The 23,058-nt window shown below is 39.6% G+C and overlaps 1 protein-coding gene and 1 non-coding gene across 3 annotated transcripts in view; one reads left to right on the forward strand and one right to left on the reverse strand.

The window, feature by feature from the left end:
- Window positions 1-682: 682 nt before the first annotated feature.
- GPR160 (G protein-coupled receptor 160) overlaps window positions 683-23,058 on the reverse strand; it is a 69,923-nt gene continuing 47,547 nt past the window's right edge. For both annotated transcript variants that reach the window (XM_027541472.1, XM_027541481.1), the window contains exons 2-3: window positions 7,835-7,950; window positions 683-2,070 (exon numbers count right to left, since the gene is read on the reverse strand). In XM_027541472.1, coding sequence (XP_027397273.1) covers window positions 992-2,005 — 1,014 coding nt within the window. In that variant the 5' untranslated portion in view covers window positions 2,006-2,070; window positions 7,835-7,950 and the 3' untranslated portion in view covers window positions 683-991. The remainder of the gene's footprint in view (window positions 2,071-7,834; window positions 7,951-23,058) is intronic.
- LOC113899703 lies at window positions 11,854-11,980 on the forward strand. Its single transcript, XR_003512965.1, has one exon. It is a non-coding gene; the product is annotated as a small nucleolar RNA SNORA40 (small nucleolar RNA).

The raw sequence follows: 23,058 nt of genomic DNA on the forward strand, positions 1-23,058 counted from the left end.
AACAGTACATTTTCCAGATTTAAAATTTGCAGAGAGTTTTAAGTCTTTACTAATTAATTAGTAAAATAGTTTTAAATCTCTCAGTCCCATGTATGGTCAGTTAGAAAGCCATACATTAAGAAGGAAAGGAACACAGAAGCAGCATATTTAGACATTGACAAATTAGATGGTGTCTTTGTAATTTCCGATTACTCTGCCATTCCGATTGCTTCACTTCAGTAGTTCTCACGCAAGAACTTGCCCGAGGTAAGTATGACAATTTCTGGAGACACTGATTGTGATGACTGGGGAAGGAGGTTCTACTGGCATCTGGTGGATGGAAGGCAGAGGTGCTCCGGAACATCCTATATAGTACATGGGGCAGCTCCCACAACAAAGGATTATCCAACATCAACAGTGCTACGGATAAATTCTACTTTCACACTGTGGTATATTGCCAATGTGACTACAGGTTGCCATGCAGATTCTATGACAGATCTAAGTTACAACTGAAAACAAATCTGGTATGTCATGGAAGAGACCCAGTCACCACTCTCAATTCTTTATGGTGAGCAACAAAAACTCTGCTCTTAGGAATATTTGCATTAAGAACAGATGTATTTTTAAAAATTAGCTAAATTTAAATTGAGCGAATCCTTATGTTAATATTTAAACTATTTAAAGAAAACAATCTTTCTTGCTCTGAGTTTAATAAAAATGTTTATTTAAATCTGAAAAGTTGGCAGAAGAATCTCAGATTTACACAACAGTTTGTATCCAGTAGTTTTCTGGGTAACACAAACATGAGTATGGCCAACAGGTATAAATATGTTTTTGGAAGTATTTTGTTAAAAAGAAAACTAATAAATATAGCCCCCAAAAGACACATTCTGAAAAGGTATGAAAGTTTGGGGTCGGGGGAGAGCTTCAGTTAACTATATGTCCCAAGGCCTCATTCTTTCCTGTTTGTAAAATTATTAGTCTTGTAGCTATAAGTTTTAGTTTTAACATATCAACAAATTATTACTGATATAGGCTTTTCAATTTGCTCAAAATTATGAAGTATAAGTGGAATGAAGCAGCATTTCCAGTTGACAAATGGATCCACAGGTAATGCCATGTCTCTAAAATTAAGTTTGTGACAATTAAACCAAAACATTGTAGCAATGAGAAAACTATTGACAAAGTACAACCATGGAATGTTCATTTCAATGTAAGCTGGAATCTGTACTTCAAGTAAAAGGATAATTACTTGAAGTAGTACAAATGGTAACCAGGTACCAAGAAAACAGATAATCAACTTGGGCAAGAGTGTTTTTTTAGAGTTCACGGTATAAGAGTGTGATGAAAAGGGAAAATACAGGATAGTCTCATTCATGTAGGAAGTTATCCTAACAGCCTGTACCAAGGTAATGACTTCTGACCAAGAGATTATAAAACCCATAAGTAAAATTGTCACCATGGAAAATGACAGCCAGTAACTCTGAGCACCAATATAGAAAGGACATTGATGAGAATAAACATTCTGTGCCTTCAGGCTTTGGTAGATAGCTGGATCTCCCAAAACATAAGTAAGGACAGAAATCCAAATTAAAATAATTGTAAAGAAATAACATACTTTTTGACACTTAAATGGAAGCTTGGTCGCTTTAGAGAAATTCAGGTAATAATCTATACAAGCTATCAGGAAAACTGGATAATGCAAAAAACCGTAAGTAAAAGAAATAATTTGAATAAATAGGCAGATGTGGTATTTAGTAAACCTAATGCCTAAAAGCACAAAATCCCTGAAATAAGATATAATGGAAACATTGACCAAAAGCAGAAGATCAGTAAATGCTAGTGAAATGCAAAAATATTCCAAAAAATTTTGATGGGTGTTTTTCCTTGTCATTCCTAATGTGAGGATATTTAACAGTATTTTCCCAAGTATAATCAAGAGTAACAGACAGTTACCATCTAGAAGCTGATGTGTTTGATGCAGTTGGTACTGAAAAGAGCAGTTCTCTGAATTAAGAGCACTCATTTTTTGAGTTAAATTTCAAAGGCCTGCTGCTACAATCAAACAGTGCTTCACTGGATTTTCCATCCCTGCAAAGAAAAGTGAAAAGAAAACCTTGATGCCATCTTGCTGTTCTCACTACTGTAAAACTACAAAGTAAGCACCTCAAAAATTACTTTAATCCAGTCATTTCCCTAAATAATTAACCTTATATTTCTCACACTTACAGAACACTTATACAGAATATGATCAAGAAGAATTCATGCATATACTCTGGTCATTCTTTTGAGATGCACATAGTCAGAACTCACATTTATAACCAAACTGCTTTATTTAAATTAGTTATTTTTTTAGGATAAATTTCTTGAATGCCCTTCTCTTCCTGATTTCAATTTAAATTGTTTAAATTCAAGATATTTTTTAAAAGCTAGATAAACACTTTATTTATCAGAGCCAAAATACAGGCTTCAAAGAGCAGCCTGATCAGAATACTCAGAACAATCACTGATGGCTGTGGACTCAGTCCCACCCTGACTCTAGACATCACCTGGTTTTGTTTTTCTGCCCATGAAATTTAGACGATACTCATGAGGCCCCTTTAGTATACCTGTTTTCAAAGCTTTTTAGCTGCAGGATCATCATGTAAATACATCTCCAAAACTCAAAGATATAAAACAGATGGTTCAGGTGAAAATCATGAGACTATTGGTAAAGGAAAGATTTATCTTCTGGAATGTGACCTGTTAAGTGTGGCACCTAGAGAGATGAAAGAAGATAGGGAAGGAGCAGGGACCAAGTAGGGTTGCCTGAAAAACATTAAGAATTGCTTAATGGAACAGGAGTGGAGCTGCATAATTTTTTATTCTGCATTTCACTTAAGTAAACCTCCTGTTGAAATTTATCATGGTATTTTTTTTTAACATGTAACATTCACAAAGCATAACATTTAATGTGTAGAAAATATAGAGTGAAAACTAAGTCTTCCTATCCCAAGAAACATTTTTAATGGCTGCATAATAGCCCATCATAAGGAGGTATCACTTTTAGCCTGTCCCTAATTGTTGACATTCATGAGTAAGTTTTTTGTTACTGTTGGGGCTGGGGTTTTTTTTTTTCCTTGCTGTTATACACAGTGGTGGAAGTCTTACAGAAACAACTTTGGGTCAACTGTGTGTTTTGTCTTTAGGATGTTTCTTGAATTTCCTTCTTTCTCTTCCATCCTTTCCTGATTTCTTCCTCTTTGAACTTCCTCTTTCATCATTGCTTTTTCCTGCTTGTAAAGCTGTTCAAACTCCATTCCTGTTCCTTTGCACTTACTTAGCAATTCTTCATGATTTTTAAAGATATTATACATGTACAGAAAAAGTAAAAAGGTACACATCAAGTTATTAATATGGTATTCCACTTACAGGTTTTTCTGAATTTCTCAAATTTTAAGGAAAAAAAAAAACAAGGGAGTATTAAGTCTAAGAAGTAAAAAAAAAAAAATATTGCCTAGAAACAGGTAACACAATTTCAAGGAAGCTATGAGGATCCTGTCTGAGGGTAAAGAAAAGAAATTGGTAAGGGAGAGGGTTGGTCACCAGTTCTGTTGACAAAATCAACTGTAATTTGACAGTGTCTCTCTTAGTTGAGAAGAGAATTCAACTCTTCTCAACTAGGCCAACTTCTAAGCTTTTATATTTGTCTTTACATTACCCAGTCTTAGCAAGAATATTGCTAAGTTGGTTTAGCCAGAATCTCTCCCTCTCTATGTCTGATCAGGTTCCTCAGCCTCACCATCCTTCAGGTGATGTCTAACCACCTTGACCTGCCTTCGGCAAGAATTCTGATAAGTCAGTTTAACGAGAATCCCCCCTCACCACTGATGTTTTCCTTGGTAATAGTCCATTCACAGACCCCTACCTTCTTCCTTGGCTGTAAATTCCCACTTCTTTTGCATTTGAGCTTGAGTCCAGTCTCCACATTACCCTCCACACCCGACTGCAAAATCCCAGTATTGTGGGGCCCATGCCTATTGCAATGGTCTTAAAGTCTGCCTCACTGTTATTTAACAAGGATCATGAATAATTTTGTCTTTAACATACTCTCATGGATATAAATCTACCTTGTCATTCAGTGCAGTTTAGTCACTCAGTCATGTCCGACTCTTTGCGACCCCATGAATCGCAGCACACCAGGCCTCCCTGTCCATCACCAAGTCCTGGAGTTCACTCAGACTCATGTCCATCGAGTCAGTGATGCCATCCAGCCATCTCATCCTCTGTTGTCCCCTTCTCCTCCTGCCCCCAATCCCTCCCAGCATCAGAGTCTTTTCCAATGAGTCAACTCTTCGCATGAGGTGGCCAAAGTACTGGAGTTTCAGCTTTAGCATCATTCCCTCCAAAGAAATCCCAGGGCTGATCTCCTTCAGAATGGACTAGTTGGATCTCCTTGCAGTCCAAGGGACTCTCAAAGAGTCTTCTCCAACACCACAGGTCAAAAGCATCAATTCTTTGACGCTCAGCCTTCCTCACAGTCCAACTCTCACATCCATACATGACCACAATAGCCTTGACTAGATGGACCTTTGTTGGCAAAGTAATGTCTCTGCTTTTGAATATGCTATCTACGTTGGTCATAACTTTCCTTCCAAGGAGTAAGCGTCTTTTAATTTCATGGCTGCAATCTCCATCTGCAATGATTTTGGAGCCCAAAAAAAATAAAGTCTGAAACTGTTTCCACTGTTTCCCCATCTATTTCCCATGAAATAGAATGATGGGACCAGATGCCACGATCTTCGTTTTCTGAATGTTGAGCTTTAAGCCAACTTTTTCACTCTCCACTTTACTTTCATCAAGAGGCTTTTGAGTTCTTCTTCACTTTCTGCCATAAGGGTGGTGTCATCTGCATATCTGAGGTTATTGATATTTCTCCCCGCAGTCTTGATTCCAGCTTGTGCTTCTTCCAGCCCAGCGTTTCTCATGATGTACTCTGCATATAAGTTAAATAAGCAGGGTGACAATATACAACCTTGACGTACTCCTTTTCCTATTTGGAACCAGTCTGTTGTTCCATGTCCAGTTCTAACTGTTGCTTCCTGACCTGCATATAGATTTCTCAAGAGGCAGATCAGGTGGTCTGGTATTTCCATCTCTTTCAGAATTTTCCACAGTTTATTGTGATCCACACAGTCAAAGGCTTTGGCATAGTCAATAAAGCAGAAATAGATGTTTTTCTGGAACTCTTGCTTTTTCCATGATCCAGCGGATGTTGGCATTTGATCTCTGGTTCCTCTGCCTTTTCTAAAACCAGCTTGAACATCAGGAAGTTCACGGTTCACATATTGCTGAAGCCTGGCTTGGAGAATTTTGAGCATGACTTTACCAGCATGTGAGATGAGTGCAATTGTGTGGTAGTTTGAGCATTCTTTGGCATTGCCTTTCTTTGGGATTGGAATGAAAATTGACCTTTTCCAGTCCTGTGGCCACTGCTGAGTTTTCCAAATTTGCTGGCATATTGAGTGCAGCACTTTCACAGCATCATCTTTCAGGATTTGAAATAGCTCAACTGGGATTCCATCACCTCCACTAGCTTTGTTCGTAGTACAGTCAACAAAAACAGGACCGGGAGCTGACTGTGGCTCAGATCATGAACTCCTTATTACCAAATTCAGACTTAAATTGAAGAAAGTAGGGAATATCACTAGACCATTCAGGTATGACCTAAATCAAATCCCTTATGATTATACAGTAGAAGTGAGAAATAGATTTAAGGGCCTAGATCTGATAGATAGAGTGCCTGATGAACTATGGAATGAGGTTCGTGACACTGTACAGGAGACAGGGATCAAGACCATCCCCATGGAAAAGAAATGCAAAAAAGCAAAATGGCTGTCTGGGGAGGCCTTACAAATAGCTGTGAAAAGAAGAGAAGCAAAAAGCGAAGGAGAAAAGGAAAGATACAAACATCTGAATGCAGAGTTCCAAAGAATAGCAAGAAGAGATAAGAAAGCCTGCCTCAGCGATCAATGCAAAGAAATAGAGGAAAACAACAGAATAGGAAAGACTAGAGATCTCTTCAAGAAAATTAGAGATACCAAGGGAACATTTCATGCAAAGATGGGCTCGATGAAGGACAGAAATGGTATGGACCTAACAGAAGCAGAAGATATTAAGAAGAGGTGGCAAGAATACACAGAAGAACTGTACAAAAAAGATCTTCACGACCCAGATAATCACAATGGTGTGATCACTGACCCAGAGCCAGACATCCTGGAATGTGAAGTCCAGTGGGCCTTAGAAAGCATCACCTTGTCATTAAGGCACACAAATAATGTACCTATTTACACACACATCTATATATGTAAAGATAACTATAAAAATCATCCAATACCTATTTCCATAACTATATGTTATAAAATGAAAGTGTGAAGTTGCTCAGTCGTGTCTGACTCTTCGCGAACCCATAGACTGCAGCCTACCAGGCTCCTCCGCCCATGAGATTTTCCAGGCAAGAGTGCTGGAGTGGGTTGCCATTTCCTTCTCCAGTGCATGAAAGTGAAAAGTGAAAGTGAAGTCGCTCAGTCGTGTCCAACCCTCAGTGACCCCATGGACTGCAGCCTACCAGGCTCCTCCGTCCATGGGATTTTCCAGGCAAAAGTACTAGAGTGGGGTGCCACTGCCTTCTCTAATATGTTATGAAAGAACAAATCAAACAAGTTCTGGGTGTATGCTCAATTTTTTTAAACTATACTCAAAATACACTATAAACTTTACCCTCTCAAAAAAGTTCCATTCCAGATTTGATACACCAGGGCACAGAATCATGGCTACCACCCTGACGAATGCTACTGGCTTTGGGTAAGGAAACCTGGGTGGAATGATAAGACCATATGAACTCCTCCTTGTGCCAAGGAAAGAACTGGCTTAATTTTAAATAGCAGATGTTGGGAATGGGGGAGGGGAAGGGAAATGGTATGGGTTCATAAAGACCTACTTTTAAAAGGTATGTTTAGGATTAAAAGAAAGAATCATCAGTATAAAATGACTGTATCCTTTATAACTCCTACCCAAAACTCAGAAAGTATGGCTAAGGAATCGTGTTTAAGTAGGAAACATCCAAGGACTGCTTGCCAAGTTTCCACTTCACCACTGACTCTCTGAGGGGAGCTGCTTGAGAAAGACAGGTCCCCACAGCAGGGAAGTAACCCTAAGTGTCTCCCAGGGGCGAAGGAGGGTCAGAGAAGAGGAAGGAGCGGGGCAGCCCCAGCCAAGGAGTCACAAATCAGGAATCTCTTCAAAAGAAGACTGGAAGAGAGAAGACAAGTTTAAAATGGCGTATGTAAGAGAATCACAGAGCTGTAAGAAACTTCAGAGGCAAGAAAAACAAGACCCAGGGAAGACAAGCAATTAAGTCAATTTTTATTACTTTTTAGCAGTCAAAGGGAAGTATGTTGGAAAATGACGTGGAAACCAAAACTTTCTTAGATGAAAATGTTACACCCCACGTCCTCCAGAAACCACTGAAAGTATTTTAAATTGCAGTATTTTGTTGGACAAAAGTCCTTTGATAGGTTACCTGTCCCCAGTATTCCCTTGACTACTAGGATTCAGATTTATTAAGATACGATCCTTTCCTGCATGATGTTTTAGACTACTTATGAATCAAGCCATGCTCTTATACAACTTAGGAAGTTAATGTGCAAGTCCTTTTCAAGGCATCTTTGGGCTTGCTGTGTGATCTGGCCAGTTTAGAAGTATTAGCAGCCTAGGCCTGAGAGAAACAAAACATTATTTCTTTTCACTGACCCAATCTCTGCTTTCCCATGTATTAATACAACCCAACGAATTCTTAATGACACACTATACTTACTCTGCTTCCTCCAATAGGCCCTTCTTGGCTGATGATCTTCCTATTTTACTTCAGTTTCACTGCCTTTAATTATCTTATTTTTTGTTCCTGGCACACCAAAACGCCATGCAAATAAGCTGTGGTGAAAGAAAACAAAAATAACCATGATTAATAGCCATCTAAATAATTGCAGCTCAGTGCAACTGCCTCCAGATCTCTGCTTAGAAAAACTATTTGTGAGATTAGAGCAAGTAACTAATTGTTTATAATCTTTTTTCCAGCAAAAGGAAGAAAAGAGATACTTAGATTATGTGTGTGTGTGTGTGTGTGTGTGTGTGTGTGTGCACATGTGTTCAGTTTTTTTTTAATGTTTTTAAAAATTATTTTAATTGGAGGCTAATTACTTTACAATATTGTAGTAGTTTTTGCCATAGATTAATGTGAATCAGCCATGGGTGGACATGTGTCCCCCATCCTGAACACCCCCCTACCTCCCTCCCCATCCCATCCCTCAGGGTTGTCCCAGTGCACTGGCTTTGAGTGCCCTGTTTCATGCATCGAACCTGGACTGGCGATCTATTTCACATATGGTAATATACATCTTTCAATGCTATTCTCTCAAATCATCCCACCCTCACCTTCTCCCAGAGTCCAAAAGTCTGTTCTTTATATCTGTGTCTCTTTTGCTGTCTTGCATATAGGGTCATTGTTACTATCTTTCTAAATTCCATATGTATGCATTAATGTACCATATTGGTGTTTTTCTTTCTGCATGTCCAACTCTTTGAGACACCATGGACTGTAGCCCGCCAGGCTCCTCTGTCCATGGGATTCTCCAAGCAAGAATACTGGAGTGGGTTACCATTTCCTCCTCCAGGGGATCTTCCTGGCCTAGGAATTGAACCTGAGTCTCTTGGGTCTCCTGCACTGGCAGGCGGGTTCTGTATCACTGCTGGAGACCCTGATACTTGGATGAAGTCATCAAAGACCCTGAGATACAAGTGTGGATAACAGGAATCCTGCTCACACGGCAGTCTTCACCCACAGGTTCAGAGCCTAACTAGCAGTTCTCAATTGTTTTGTTTCAGGACCTTTTGACACTTGTTTCATGTTAACATAACATTTTTTTTAAGTGAAAAATTCTTTTCCCAAACAGAAAAACTGAGTGAGCACAGTTGCACTCTTTCACATTTCACAAATTACTTCAGTATCTGGCTCAACAGCAGGCAGCTGAATTCTCATCTATAAAAACCAGCTGCAATATCACACATGTAGCTTTTGTAGAGTCTGCTGTACATTAATGAAAGTTTGAGAGTAAAACAAAAAAGGTATATAACTTCATAGCATTATTACAATCAAATAGCTGTGTTACACAATCACAGAAAAATTTAACAAAACCATCTGCATTAACAGGATGGGAAGATGAGCACAGCTAACATTCTGGTCTATTGTTATACAGAAAATTAGATTAGGCTGTAGCTGGATTTGCTGAACCTCCTGAGCGAAGAAAGCCTGTGGGAGAAATAATGTATTAGCCTTGTCCAGCGTTTTCACATACTTTTTTCCTAAGCCTTACTAGCATCATGAAAAGTAGGCATTTTTTCCTATGAGGAAACGCTCGGGGGTTAACCAGCACATTTCCCTGGGATGCATGACTGTTAACTGTTAAAGCTTGAAGTTTAACCTTGTCTGACTTCAAACTCTTCAGGAAGCCACAATTATGGCTCAGCTCACAACTGGAAATGTAGAAGGGGATCTAACTTATGTGGACGAGCTTTCCAAGTAAGAGTGACTATGTAGATTACTGGTACCCATAGGAACAGAGCAGAGTCCCTCAGGGTACTCTTCCTCAGGTTACACAGGGAATCGATGGCATGTATTCCAGACAGTATAGCTCTACACAGTGGGACCTGTCAACCCGGGTTCTTGAGTGACTGTGTGCGGCAGAGCAGCAAAGCCCCCGGGGATTCAGAACGGATGGACAGTGTAAGCAAGGAGACAGTTATATCAAGCTGGAAGGATTCATGATTATATGTTATGGCCTATCCTGACACTTAAAATGCCTTGTAATTCTCTGGACCCTTAACATTTCCTTAAGGAATAGCATGTATTATTTATATTATCAGAATTTATAAATCTATAGTAGAAAAAATAATTTTGAAAAGCAGCAATGCAAATATAAGAAAATCAGGAAAATAAAAATTCAGTTTTAATTTCCACTAAACTAATTGCTTTTGCACTGTGTTGTTCTGACATTCTTATATTGGCCTATATTGGAAGAGAAGGTCTTGACTCAGTGACCCAAATTTTCACCTTAAGAAAAAGAAAAGTAAGGGAGTTCCCTGGAGTGCAGATTAGGACTCTGCACTCTTTCTGCTGAGGGTCTAGGTTCAATCCCTGGTCAGGGAACTAAGATCTCACATGGTTCACAGTGCGGCCAAAAAAAAAGAGTAAAGTAAATCCCAAAGTAACCAAGGGAAGGCTATAATAAAGAGCAGAAAACAACAGAAATTTTAAAACACAACAGAAAAAACAGTCAAAAGCTGGTTCTTTGAAACAAACAAACAAAAAAAACACAATAAAACTGTAAACCTCCAACCAAACTGAGAAAGACACTTAGGAAAATTAGGAAAGAGAGGGCCTCAGTACAGATCCTACAAATATTATAAAGATAATAGGGGACTATTGAGAATAATTTTATTCCAATAAATGAGACAACTGTGATGAAACACACAAATTTCTGGAAAGACATAACCTACCAAAACTCATTCAAAAAGATCCCTTAAAAAAATAGGGCTCATAGGGCTTCCCGGTGGCTCAGTGGTAGAGAAGTCGCCTGACAATGCAGGAGACACGAGTTCAATCCCTGATCTGGGAAGATCCCATGGGCTAAGCAGCAAGCTCCAGAGCACAGGAGCCGTAGCGACTGAAGCCCCGTGACAGGAGCCGTAGCGACTGAAGCCCCGTGAGCAGTGCGTTCAGCCGCAACTACTGAGCCCACGTGTTCTGGAGCCTGATATTGGCAACAAGAGAAGCGGCCCTGATGAGAAGCCCTTGCACTGCAACTAGCGAGCAGCCCCCTGTGCTGCAACTAGAGAAAAGCCTGTGCAGTGATGAAGACCCAACCTAGTAAAAATAAATATATCAACACAGTTTTTTAAATTCCTATTAAAGAAATTGATTTTGTACTTAAAAACCTTCCCACAAAGAAAATTTTAGGCTCAGATGTTTGCACAGATGAATTCTGCCAAACATTTAAGGAAGAAATACCAAAGAGAACAGAAGAGAGAAACACCTTCCAACTTACTTTACAAGACCAAAGCAAAGACATTTCAAGAAAACTGAGTTACAAAGTACCATCCCTCAAGAATATGAGGCAAAAATCCTTAACAAAACATATGCTATGAAATTAAATTCATTAATATACAAAAATAATAATATAACCTAATACACCGTAGCTAATGCAATCTTGGTTTAACACTAGAAAATCAATGTAATTCATCATGTTAACAGAATAAAGGAGAAAAACTATATGATCATCTGAATAGATGTAGAAAAGGCACTTAACAAAACCCAACATGATAAAAAAAACACTCTCACAAAAACAAAGAGAAGGGAACTTCCCAACCAGATAAAAAGCATCAATGAAAAAGCCAAATGCTGAAAGAGTGGTGCTTTTCCCCTACAATCAGGAGCCATGCAAGGATGTCCACCCTCCACCCTCAACATTTCATTAGAAGTCTTAGCTAACACAGGAAGTCATTAAGAAGAAATAAAAGGCATGTATATGGGAAAGAAGTAAAGCTGTCTTTAATCATGAGTGATATGATCATGTACTTAGAAAGTCTGCAGTAAGCGCTACTAAAATAAGTGAATTTAGCAAGGTTGCAGATTAATTTTTTTAATCAATTTCTATATACCAGTGGTATAGGAAAATGAAATCACATTTTCCATAGCATTAAAAATATGAAAAACGTAGGGCTAAGTTTAACAAGCCACATGCAAGCACAGTATTCTGAATATCTTAAACACTCAGAAATAGCACTTGTGTGTGCTTTTGTATCATTTGTGGACAAAAACTTATAGACAGGTACAAAACTAAATCCTCTTTTGCAACTTAGAACTCACTGTTCAGCATCAATTTTGATACAGATAAGAAGGAACATGATACCTAAAACAGATTCAAGTAATGTGGGTTCTGATACACACAAAGGTTGCTTCCAGAGTTGATAATTTAAAAGCATAAACTATGAGAGAAATGATTATATTGATTCAGTACTCTAATTTTAGTGTTGACATGAAACAAGGATGGCTTGTTTTTTTAAGACTTTTCATTTTGAGGACATAATGTCTGTACTTCAAAAGGTACTGGCATAGCCCAGTGATCTGTCCTAGGATGTGATAGCTTAGGAGTGAATATGATTTCAACTTTATGAATGTTTAGAGGGTGTGCAAAATTAAGAACCAATCAGATCTGTCTCCTCTGACCCTAAACATGGTCCTAAGATAAATTACTTGAGAAAACTGGATCCCAAAGGTTCAGTTCAGTCGCTCAGTTGTGTCTGACTCTTTGCGACCCCATGAATCGCAGCACGCCAGGCCTCCCTGTCCATCACCAACTCCCGAAGTTCACTCAAACTCACGTCCATCAAGTCGGTGATGCTATCCAGCCATCTCATCCTCTGTCATCCCCTTCTCCTCCTGCCCCCAATCCCTCCCAGCATCAGGGTCTTTTCCAATGAGTCAACTCTTCACATGAGGTAGCCAAAGTATTGGATTTTCAGCCTCAGCATCAGTCCTTCCAATGAACACCCAGGACTGGTCTCCTTTAGGATGGACTGGTTGGATTTCCTTGCAGTCCAAGGGACTCTCAAGAATCTTCTCCAGCACCATAGTTCAAAAGCATCAATTCTTCGGCACTCAGCTTTCTTCACAGTCCAATTCTCACATCCATACATGACCACTGGAAAAACCATAACCTTGACTAGACGGACCTTTGTTGGCAAAGTAATATCTCTGCTTTTGAATATGCTATCTAGGTTGGTCATAACTTTCCTTCCAAGGAGTAAGTGTCTTTTAATTTCATGGCTGCAGTCACCATCTGCAGTGATTTTGGATCCCAAAGGTTACAGGTGGGGAATTTTTGAAGTGTGTCCATATCCCACTGGAGATCAAAGAAGGTGACCTCAAAGAATTCTGGACTGACAACTGTGGACTGAGCAGAAGTTCTTTTTAAAGGCTATCTTGAAGATTATGACTCAAACACTGGAGGAACTATGGTGACTGGCAGTGGAAGGAATCAGAACATGTTAAATTCCTCAAAAATGTATTGACATATAATTTTGTCTGTGTCACACATAATTTTAAAAGCCCTTTACGCTTATAAATAAAGACATTGCAGAAAGAAATTAAAGAAGATCTAAATCAATGAAGGCATTTATGATGGATTGTAAGACTCAGCAAGTTTTTTTGTAGAAATTGGCAAGCTGATTCTACAATTTATATGGAAATATAAAGGACCCAACAGAGCCAAAATAATTTTTAAGAACAAAGTTGGTGAACTTACATTACCTGATTTTAAGAACTGTTATAAAGGTACAGAAATAAAAAGGGAGTATTAGCATAAGGGGGAGAAGAAAATGGCACCCCACTCCAGTATCCTTGCCTAGAGAATCCAGTGGACAGAGGAGCCTGGTGGGCTGCTGTCCACAGGGTCACACACAGTCAGACAGGACTGAAGTGACTTAGCATGCATGCATGCATGCATTGGAGAAGGAAATGGCAACCCATTCCAGTATTCTTGCCTGGAGAATCCCAGGGACAGAGGAGCCTGGTGGGCTGCTGTCCACAGGGTCACACACAGTCAGACACGACTGAAGTGACTTAGTAGCAGCAGCATTAGCATAAGGATGGGATTCCCAGTGGTAAAGAATCCGCCTACCAATGCAGGAGACACAAGAGACACAGGTTTGATCTCTGGGTTGGAAAGATTCCTTGGAGTAGGAAATGGCAACACACTCCAGTATTCTTCCCTGGAAAATTCAATAGACAGAGAAGCCTGAAGGGCTACATTCCATGGGGTCACATAGAGTCGGCAACAACTGAGCAGCATTTCTGTAAGGATAGTTCTATAAATCAATGGACCAGAAGAGAATCCAGTAGACTCACACATTTATGGTCAGTTGATTCTCAATAAACGGACAAGTTAATTAAGAAGAGGAAGGATAGTATTTTCTAAAAATGGTGCTGGAAAATGGATATCCATATGGATATATCCATATCCACAAAAATAAACTCCAAATGGATTATAAGGCTAACTGTAGAAGTGAAGCTGAAATTTGTAGAAGAATACAGAAGATCTTTGTGATCCCAGTAGGTGTATTAGTTTCCAAGGGCTGCCATAAAAAATTACCACTGGGTAGTCAAAACAACAGAAATTAATTTTCTCACAGTTCTGGGGGCCAGAAACCTGAAATCAAGGTCTCAGCACGGCTGTGCTTCCTCACAGCTCTAGAGGAGCATCCTTCCCTGCCTCTTGCAGTCTCTGGAGACTCATGGCACTCCTCGGCTTGCACCCTCGGGACACCTGTCTCTGCCTCCATCTTCACACGGACTGCTCCCCCGTGTTGTCTCTGTGTGTCCTCCCCTCTTCTTGTAAGAACCCTGGTCACTGCATTCAGGACCCTCCTTATTCTGGTATGAGTTTATCTTCATTACATCTGCAAAAACCTATTTCCAAATGAAGTTGCATTTCAGATAGATAACAATTTGGGGGAGCGTGACCCAAAGCTAGTGGAGGTGATGGAATTCCAGCTGAGCTATTTCAAATCCTAAAAGATGATGCTGTTAAGTGCTGCATTCAATATGCCAGCAAATTTGGAAAACTCAGCAGTAGCTGCAAGACTGAAAAAGGTCAGCTTTCACTCCAATTCCAAAGAAGGGCAATGCCAAAGAATGTTCAAAGTACCATACAATTGCGTTCATTTCACATGCTAGCAAGGTAATGCTCAAAATCCTTCAAGCTAGGCTTCAACAGTATGTGAACCAAGAACTTCCAGATGTTCAAGGTGGATTTAGAAAAGGTAGAGAAATCAGAGATCAAATTGTCAACATCTGCGGGATCATAGAAGCAAGAGAATTCCAGAAAAATATCTACTTCTGCTTCACTGACTACAGTAAAGTCTTTGACTGTGTAGATCACAACAAACTGTGGGAAATGCCTAGAGATGGGAATATCAGACCACCTTACCTGTCTCCTGTGAAACCTGTACGCAGATCAAGAAGCAACAGTTAGAATTGGACATGGAACAATGGACTGGTTCCAAACCGGGGAAGGAGTATGTCAAGGATACACTGTCACCCTGCTTATTTAACTTACATGCAGAGTACATCATGTGAAACGCTGGGCTGGATGAATGACAAGCTAGAATCAAGACTGCGGAAAGAAATACCAACACTCAGATACGATGATATCACTCTAATGGCAGAAAGCGAAGAGGAACTAAAGAGCCTCTTGATGAGGGTGAAGGAGAGTGAAAATGCTGGCTTAAAACTCAACATTCAAAAAACTAAGATCATCGCATCTGGTCCCAACACTTCATGTCATATAGATGGGGGAAACAGCAACAGATTTTATCTTCTTGGACTCCAAAATTACTGTGGACAGTGACTACAGCCATGAAATTAAAAGACTCTTGCTCCTTAGAAGAAAAGCTATGACAAACCTAGACAGTGTATTAAATAGCAGAGACATCACTTTGCTGACAAATGTCCTGAATAGTCAAAGCTATGGCTTTTCCTGTAGTCATGTATGGATGTGAGCACTGGACCAAGGCTGAGCACCGAAGAATTGATGCTTTTGAACTGTGGTGTTGGAGAAGACTCTTCTTGGACAGCAAGGACATCAAACCAGTCAATACTAAAGGAAATCAACCCTGAATATTCATTGGAAGGACTGATGCTAAAGCTCCAATACTTTGGCCACCTGATGTGAAGAGCTGACTCACTGGAAAAGACTCTGATACTGGGAAAGACTGAAGGCAGGAGGAGAAGGGGACGACAGAAGATGAGATGGTTGGATGGCATCATTGACTCAATGGACTCTGGAGACAGTGAAGGACAGGGAAGCCTAGTACACTGCAGTCCATAGGGCCACAAAGAGCTGGACATGACTTAGTGACTCAGAAACAAATGGACATCCACAACAGTAGTCAAGGCTTTCTCAGCATGTGCACATGTGTTCATGCACACACGCAGGCTGATAAATTGGACTCAGTTAAAAAGCAAATATTTACTTCTCTTTAAAAGCATAGTTAAGAAAAACAAAAGCTACAGACTTTACAGTGAGATGATATTCAGAGTTATCTTATCAATGACTTAGACCCAGAATAAAAACAGACTCTTATAACTCTAAGATAATTAGCCTTTCAAAAAATGGGCCAAAGATCTGAACAGACGTGTTCAGGAAACAAAGACCACATGAGATACTGTTGCATACCCACTAGAGGAGCTAAAATTTAAAGACTGACAATATGTGTGTTGACAAGAATGTAGAACAATCTGAAAGTGTTTAAACAGTTTGCAGATTTCTCAACATCGTTAACATTTGATTACCATTTTATCCAATAATCCTCCTCCTAGGTATTCACCCAAGAAAAATGAAGATGTATGTCCACAAAGAGAGACTTGGACACAAACGTGTGTGGCAGCTTGATTCATCATGGCTCCAAAACCCACACCACACATCCACCAACAGGCGAATGGATAAACAAACTGTGTGTTAAGTTGCTTCAGTGATGGCTGACTCTTTGCAACCCTACGGACCACAGCCCATCAGGCTCCTCCTCTGTCCACAGGATTCTTCAGGCAAGACCCAGGGATCAAACCCAAGTCTTTTTTTTGTCTCCTGCATTGGCAGGTGGATTCTTCACCACTAGCACCACCTAAACAGTAGTATACCCATGAAGTGAAGTGAAGTTGCTCAGTCGTGTCCGACTCTTTGCGACCCCATGGACTGTAGGCTACCAGGCTTCTCCATCCATGGGATTTTCCAGGCAACGGTACTGGAGTGGGTTGCCATCTCCTTCTCCAGGGGATCTTCCTGACCCAGGAATCAAACCTGGGTCTCCTGCATTGCAGGCAGATGCTTTACCCTCTGAGCCACCAAGAATGGCTAGTATACCCATAGAATATACTTTTTATGGATAGAAAGTAGAATAGCAGTAGAACAGGACTAAAGGAATAAAGTACTGATACATGCTACACAGGGATAAATTGAAAAAACATGCTGAAAGAAAACATCCTAACACAAAATAGTACAGACTGTATAATTCCAATTATATGGAATTATAGAAGAGCAGAACTAATCTATAGGGTCAGACAGACCATCAGTAGAAACCTAGGGCCAGGCTGGGGCAGAGGCACCAGGGAACTTTTTTGTAGAGATGAAGATGTAATTTATTTGGATTGAGATGGTGGTTCAACAAGTTAATATACATCTTTCAAAATTCAAACCGAACATGGAAATGGGTATGTTTTGTTTATTTATTTTTAACGCTTTCATCTCACAATATTAAATTTAAAAGTAAAAATCTAGAATTAATTTAAATATTCAGCAACAGGACATTGGCTATATAAGCTATGACACAACCTCCAATGAAGCTGTTTCTTTCCTTTCCAAGAAAACAGGAACAGGAACATAAGTATCACATTGGAGCTTGCTACGGGCTTCCTAGGTGGCTCAATTGAACAGAATCTGCCCGCCAAGCAGGAGACTCAGGTTCGATCTCTGGGTTGGGAAGATCCCTTGGAGAAGAAAATGGCAACTCACTCTAGTATTCTTGCCTGGGAAATCCCATGGACAGAGGAGCCTGGTGGGCTACACTCCATGGGGTTGCGAAGAGTCAGACATGACTTAGCAACTAAACAACAGCAGCAAGGAGCTTATTATAAATACAGAATCTCAGGCTCCAACTTGGAGCTGTTGAATCAATCAGCATTTTTAATAAAATCTTCAGATGAGTCATATATACTGATAATAGACTGAAGAATGCCAGCAACAGAGAAAGCACAGTGGCAATCTAATTTATACTTCAGGGCCCCCAAAAGACTAAGGAATTGTTGGCCCAGGTAGCTTTGAAAAGGGATGCAAAGATGGGGCTAAAAACAAGAGGATTACCTGCAAATTAAATAAACAGATCTGAGATTCCTTCCCCAATTCAATGCAACAGGTAACAGTCTCTCTCAAACTGTGGAATAAGAATGGAGGTGTTCTCTGGCATGGGGAACACAGAGTCTCTAGACTATGGCAAGAGTTGACCATGAAGGGCTACCAGGCTGAAAACAGACTCTGAGTAAAACTATGCACATTAAAAGTTGAGACCTCCCCAGCCTTCTTTTCCCCACTTAGATTGCAAGAATACCATTTTCACAAAACATAAAGATCCAAACATCCTTCTCTAGGGATCAATCCAGGAAGAAATAGGAAAGACACTGACACTTAAGTAAACTTACCAGATTATGATCTACTCATAAGTATGACCACACATCCACAGATTCTCAGACATTCGAAGAAAATCTCTACAATGAAAAGTCAAACCCACAAGCAGATAAACAGATAACTTGTAGAAAAGAGACACAGTACTAGAAGAAAACATTATTTAAAAACTCATTGTTTTCAGGGAGAAGGTGCTGCATTCACGAAACAAAAAGAGGAAGCTATGTCCAACCACCACCACAGAAAAGAAATCACTCCTGGAAGATAAAAATCTGATGGCAGAAATGATAAGCTGAACTGTAGAGTTAGAAAATAAAGTTCAGGAAATTTCCCAGAAAATGTAGAACAAAAAGATAAAGGATAAGAAAACAGAAAACCAATCCAGCAGGTGGGAAATCGGAACAAGAGAAGTCACAGAAAGAGAATAAACTGGAAAGAAGGGAATCAAGGAAGAAAAGGGTGTACCATTTTCCAGAACTGAAAGTTTTTCAAGACTGAAAACCTTCCACCTTGATGGAAGAAAATAGACCTATGCTGATATACATCAGATATTTCGAAACAGTGATAACAGAAGAGAAGAAATAACCAGTTTCCCAAGAGAAAACAAATTTTATACAAAGAATTAAGGGATAGAATGGATCCCTTGAAAACAGGTAAATTAAGGAAAAAAATACAGGATTTATGCTGCCTTATATGAGGCGTACCACTAGGTAACCAAGTAGAGGATGAGGGGAAGCAGCTCTTTATGGAGTGTTCCAACTTATACATGAAAAATAAGTTGTAGACCTGAAACTCCACCCATGAATTAACAGCTGCTGGCATTGAGCACCTATGGCTGTGACTGTCACAGCAGGAGAGGAACCGAATGTTCTGTGCCTTCTACAGGCTGAACCTGAGTCTGCAAATCTCTGGATCCAGCTGCCAATTTGCAAGAAATGCAAGGGACACAAAACTGGAAACAATCCAGACTTCGATCAATGAGTGAATGGATAAACAAGAGTGGAGAGTGGAGACCCATGCAGTGGATCACTACTGAGCAATAAAAAGGAGGAGCTATCAATACATGCAACAGTACAGACGAGTCTCAAAGTAACTATGCTGAGTGGGAGAGGCCAGGCAAAAACCAGAATGGATGCTGCGTGATTCCATTTGCATAAAATCTCAGAAAACACAAACTCACCTAGAATGACAGAAAGCAGGTATTATTTGCGGAGGAGATATGAGTGGGAGAAGGAGGAAATTACAGAGGGCCACAGGGAACTCTGGGGTAATAAATGTGTTTACTCTCCTGATGCTGGTGGTGTTTCATGGGTATCATGGGTATATGGTATCAAACTGTACACATTAGATATGTGCAGTTATAGTATGTAAGTTATACTTCAATAAAGCTGTCTTTAAACAAGGTAATGAACACAGAGGGACTATTGAGCTGCACGATGAGTGTGCAATCAGCGAAAGTCACAGTGGTAAACCCTAAAGGTCAAGTGGTCCAGTTCTTCAATAGAAGGAATGGAGACGTGATCTATACATTAAAACAGAGACGTGAAAGACCTCTCAAATACTTTTCAAAGAAAGTGTAGGACTAAAGTCTCCAGGGACAAACACTTGGGTGATAAAACTACTTTTTAGAAATGCAAGAAAGCCTTCTCAAATGTAAAAAAGAATGAAAGAATGGCATTTGCAGCAACATGGATGGACAGAGGTTATCATACTAAGTCAAGTAAAGAGAAAAATATCATATGATATCACATATGTGACATCTAAAATATGACATACATGAATTATCCATGAAATGGAAACAGACTCACAGATAAACAGAACAGACTTCTGTTTGCCAAGGGGGTGGGGAGATGGTGAAGGGATGCTGTGGGAGTTTGGAATTAGCAAATGGAAACTAGTATATAAAGGATGGATAGACAAGGCCTAGGATCAGGCTCTTCAACAACCAGAAGCCAGAAATACCTTTAATGGATTGCTAAATTTAACCAAATAATAACAACACTTTCTGACATAAAAACTATAGGAAAAATTAAAAGAAAATAAATTGGGAAAAAAATATAAAATATAATCTCTTACAAATCAACCAGAGAAAAGATCAGAAGTCCAACAGTGAAATAGTAAAAAGAGCGAAGGACTGGAAGAGACAATTCACAAAAATGGAAAATGAGCTATTAAATATATGAAAAGGTATCAACATCACTCATACAGAAAACCAGAAATTTAAACTATCCTGTCTGTTTCTTAAAAAGATAGGCACCCTCCCAAATTTGTCAATAGTGTATATCTGTGAGACTTGTAGCAGTATAACTGGAAAACCTCCTTTGGAAAGCAATTTGAAAATATCTATCAAAGCTGCAAACGTATGTGTATGTCCTTTGAGCCAACAATTCCACTCCTAAGGATATATCCTACAGATTCACTTTCAGGCATGAAAAAATGTCTATAAGATTATTCATGGAAGCACTGTTTATTTTAACAAAGGAATGGAAATAATCTAAATATCCATCAACAAGGAAACAGTTGAATAAATTCATCCAATGCAATACTACACAGTTATTTTTTAAAAAGAAACTCTCCAGATACTGACATGGACATGTCTCTGAGACACATTAAGGAAAAAGTCAAGATACAGAACAGTGCATAGAACACACCACCATTTGTGTAAAAGCGGTAAGAAAAAAAAAACAAAACACATAGTTCCACATATGCATAAAGAAATCCTGGAAAGACACTTAAGAAGTCAAAAAACAATGATAAATGGGCAGGAACTTGTCAGATGGGGTCATGATGGGATGGAGACTTTAATACACTTTACCTACTATTAAAATTCTCCTAACCAAGGATCATACGAGACTACTATAAACAACTATGTGCCGATAAAATGGACAACTTGGAAGATATGGACAAATTCTTAGAAAAGTATAACCTTCCAAAACTGAACCAGGAAGAAACAGAAAATATGGACCGATCAATCACAAGCACAGAAATTGAAACTGTAATAAAAAATCTTCCAACAAACAAAAGCCCAGGGCCAAATGGCTTCACAGGAAAATTCCACCAAAAGTATAGAGAAGAGCTAACACCTGTCCTGCTCAACTCTTCCATAAAATTGCAGAGGAAGGAAAACTCTCAAACCCATCTACGAGGCCACCATCACCCTGATACCAAAAAAATGGACAAAGATGCCACAAAAAAAGAAAATTATAGGCCAACATCACTGATGAACATAGATGCAAAAATCCTCAACAAAATTATAGCCAACAGAACTCAACAATACATTAAAAAGATGATACATCATGATCAAGTGGTTTTTATTCCAGGGATGTAAGGATTCTCCAATATATACAAATCAATCAATGTGATACAAATTGAAAAATAAGAACCATACGATCATCTCAAAAGATGCAAAGAAAGCCTTTGACAAAATTCAACACCTATTTATGATAAAAAAAAAAAACTCTCCAAAAATAGACATAGAAGCAACATACCTCACATAATAAAGGCCATATATGAGAAACCCAAAGCAAACATTATCCTCAGTGGTGAAAAATCAAAAGCATTTCCTCTAAAATCAGGAACAATACAAGGGTACCCACTCTCCCCACTATTATTCAACATAATTTTGGAAGTCCTAGCCACAGCAATCAGAAAAATAAATTAAAGGAATCCAGAATGGAAAAGAAGAAGTAAAATGCTCACTGTTCGCAGATGACTTGATTCTCTTTATAGAAAACCCTAAAGAAGCCACCAGAAAATCACTACAGTATGAATGAATACAGTATATACAGTATTGTAAACAACAATGAATACAGTAAAGTCACAAGATATTAAATTAATATACAAATCCATTGCGTTCTTACACACTAACAATGAAAAATCAAAAAGAAAAATTAAGGAAACAACCCCATTCACCATGGCAACAAGAGGAATAAAATATTTAGGAATAAATGTACCTAAAGAGAAAAAAGGCCTACATGCAGAAAGCTATAAGATGCAGATAAAAGAAATCCGACAGGGGCGGTCCTAAGATGGCGGAGGAGGAATAGGACGGGGAGACCACTTTCTCCCCCACAAATTCATCAAAAGGACATTTAAACGCTGAATAAATTCCACAAAAAAAACTTCTGAATGCCGGCAGAGGACATCAGGCACCCAGAAAAGCAGCCCAGTGTCTTCAAAAGGAGGTAGGAAAAACTATAAAAGACAAAAAAGAGACAAAAGAGGTAGGGATGGAGCTCCGTCCCGGGAAGGGAGTCTTAAAAAGAGAGAAGTTTCCAAACACCAGGAAACACTCTCAGTGCCGAGTCTGTGGAGAGCCTTGGAACCACAGAGGGCAACATAACAGGGAGGAAAAATAAATAAATAATTAAAACCCACAGATTACGAGCCCAAGGGTAACTCCCCCAGCGGAGAAGCAGCGCAGATGCCTGCGCTGGCCACTAGCAAGCGGGGGCTGGGCAGGGAGGCGCGGGCTGCACTGCTTAGAGTAAGGACCAGGACTGAATGCCCCAAGAGCAATCTGAGGGAACTAACATGGGCTAGCAAACCAGACTGTGGGATAGCTACCACGCGAAAAGCCCTAACCTAAGACACCGCAGGCCCACTCACAGAACAAAGGACTGAGCAGAGCTAGGCAGCTGCAGACCGGCCCATCACCCCCCTCTGGTGACAGGTAGCCAGAGCTGGAAGCGGGCAATCACAGCCCCAGAGAGACATTATCTATCAAACTGCAAGCAGGCTTCTTTGCTAA

The sequence above is a fragment of the Bos indicus x Bos taurus genome, chromosome 1 (assembly GCF_003369695.1).
Source record: "Bos indicus x Bos taurus breed Angus x Brahman F1 hybrid chromosome 1, Bos_hybrid_MaternalHap_v2.0, whole genome shotgun sequence".
NCBI classification, from domain to species: Eukaryota; Metazoa; Chordata; class Mammalia; order Artiodactyla; family Bovidae; genus Bos; species Bos indicus x Bos taurus.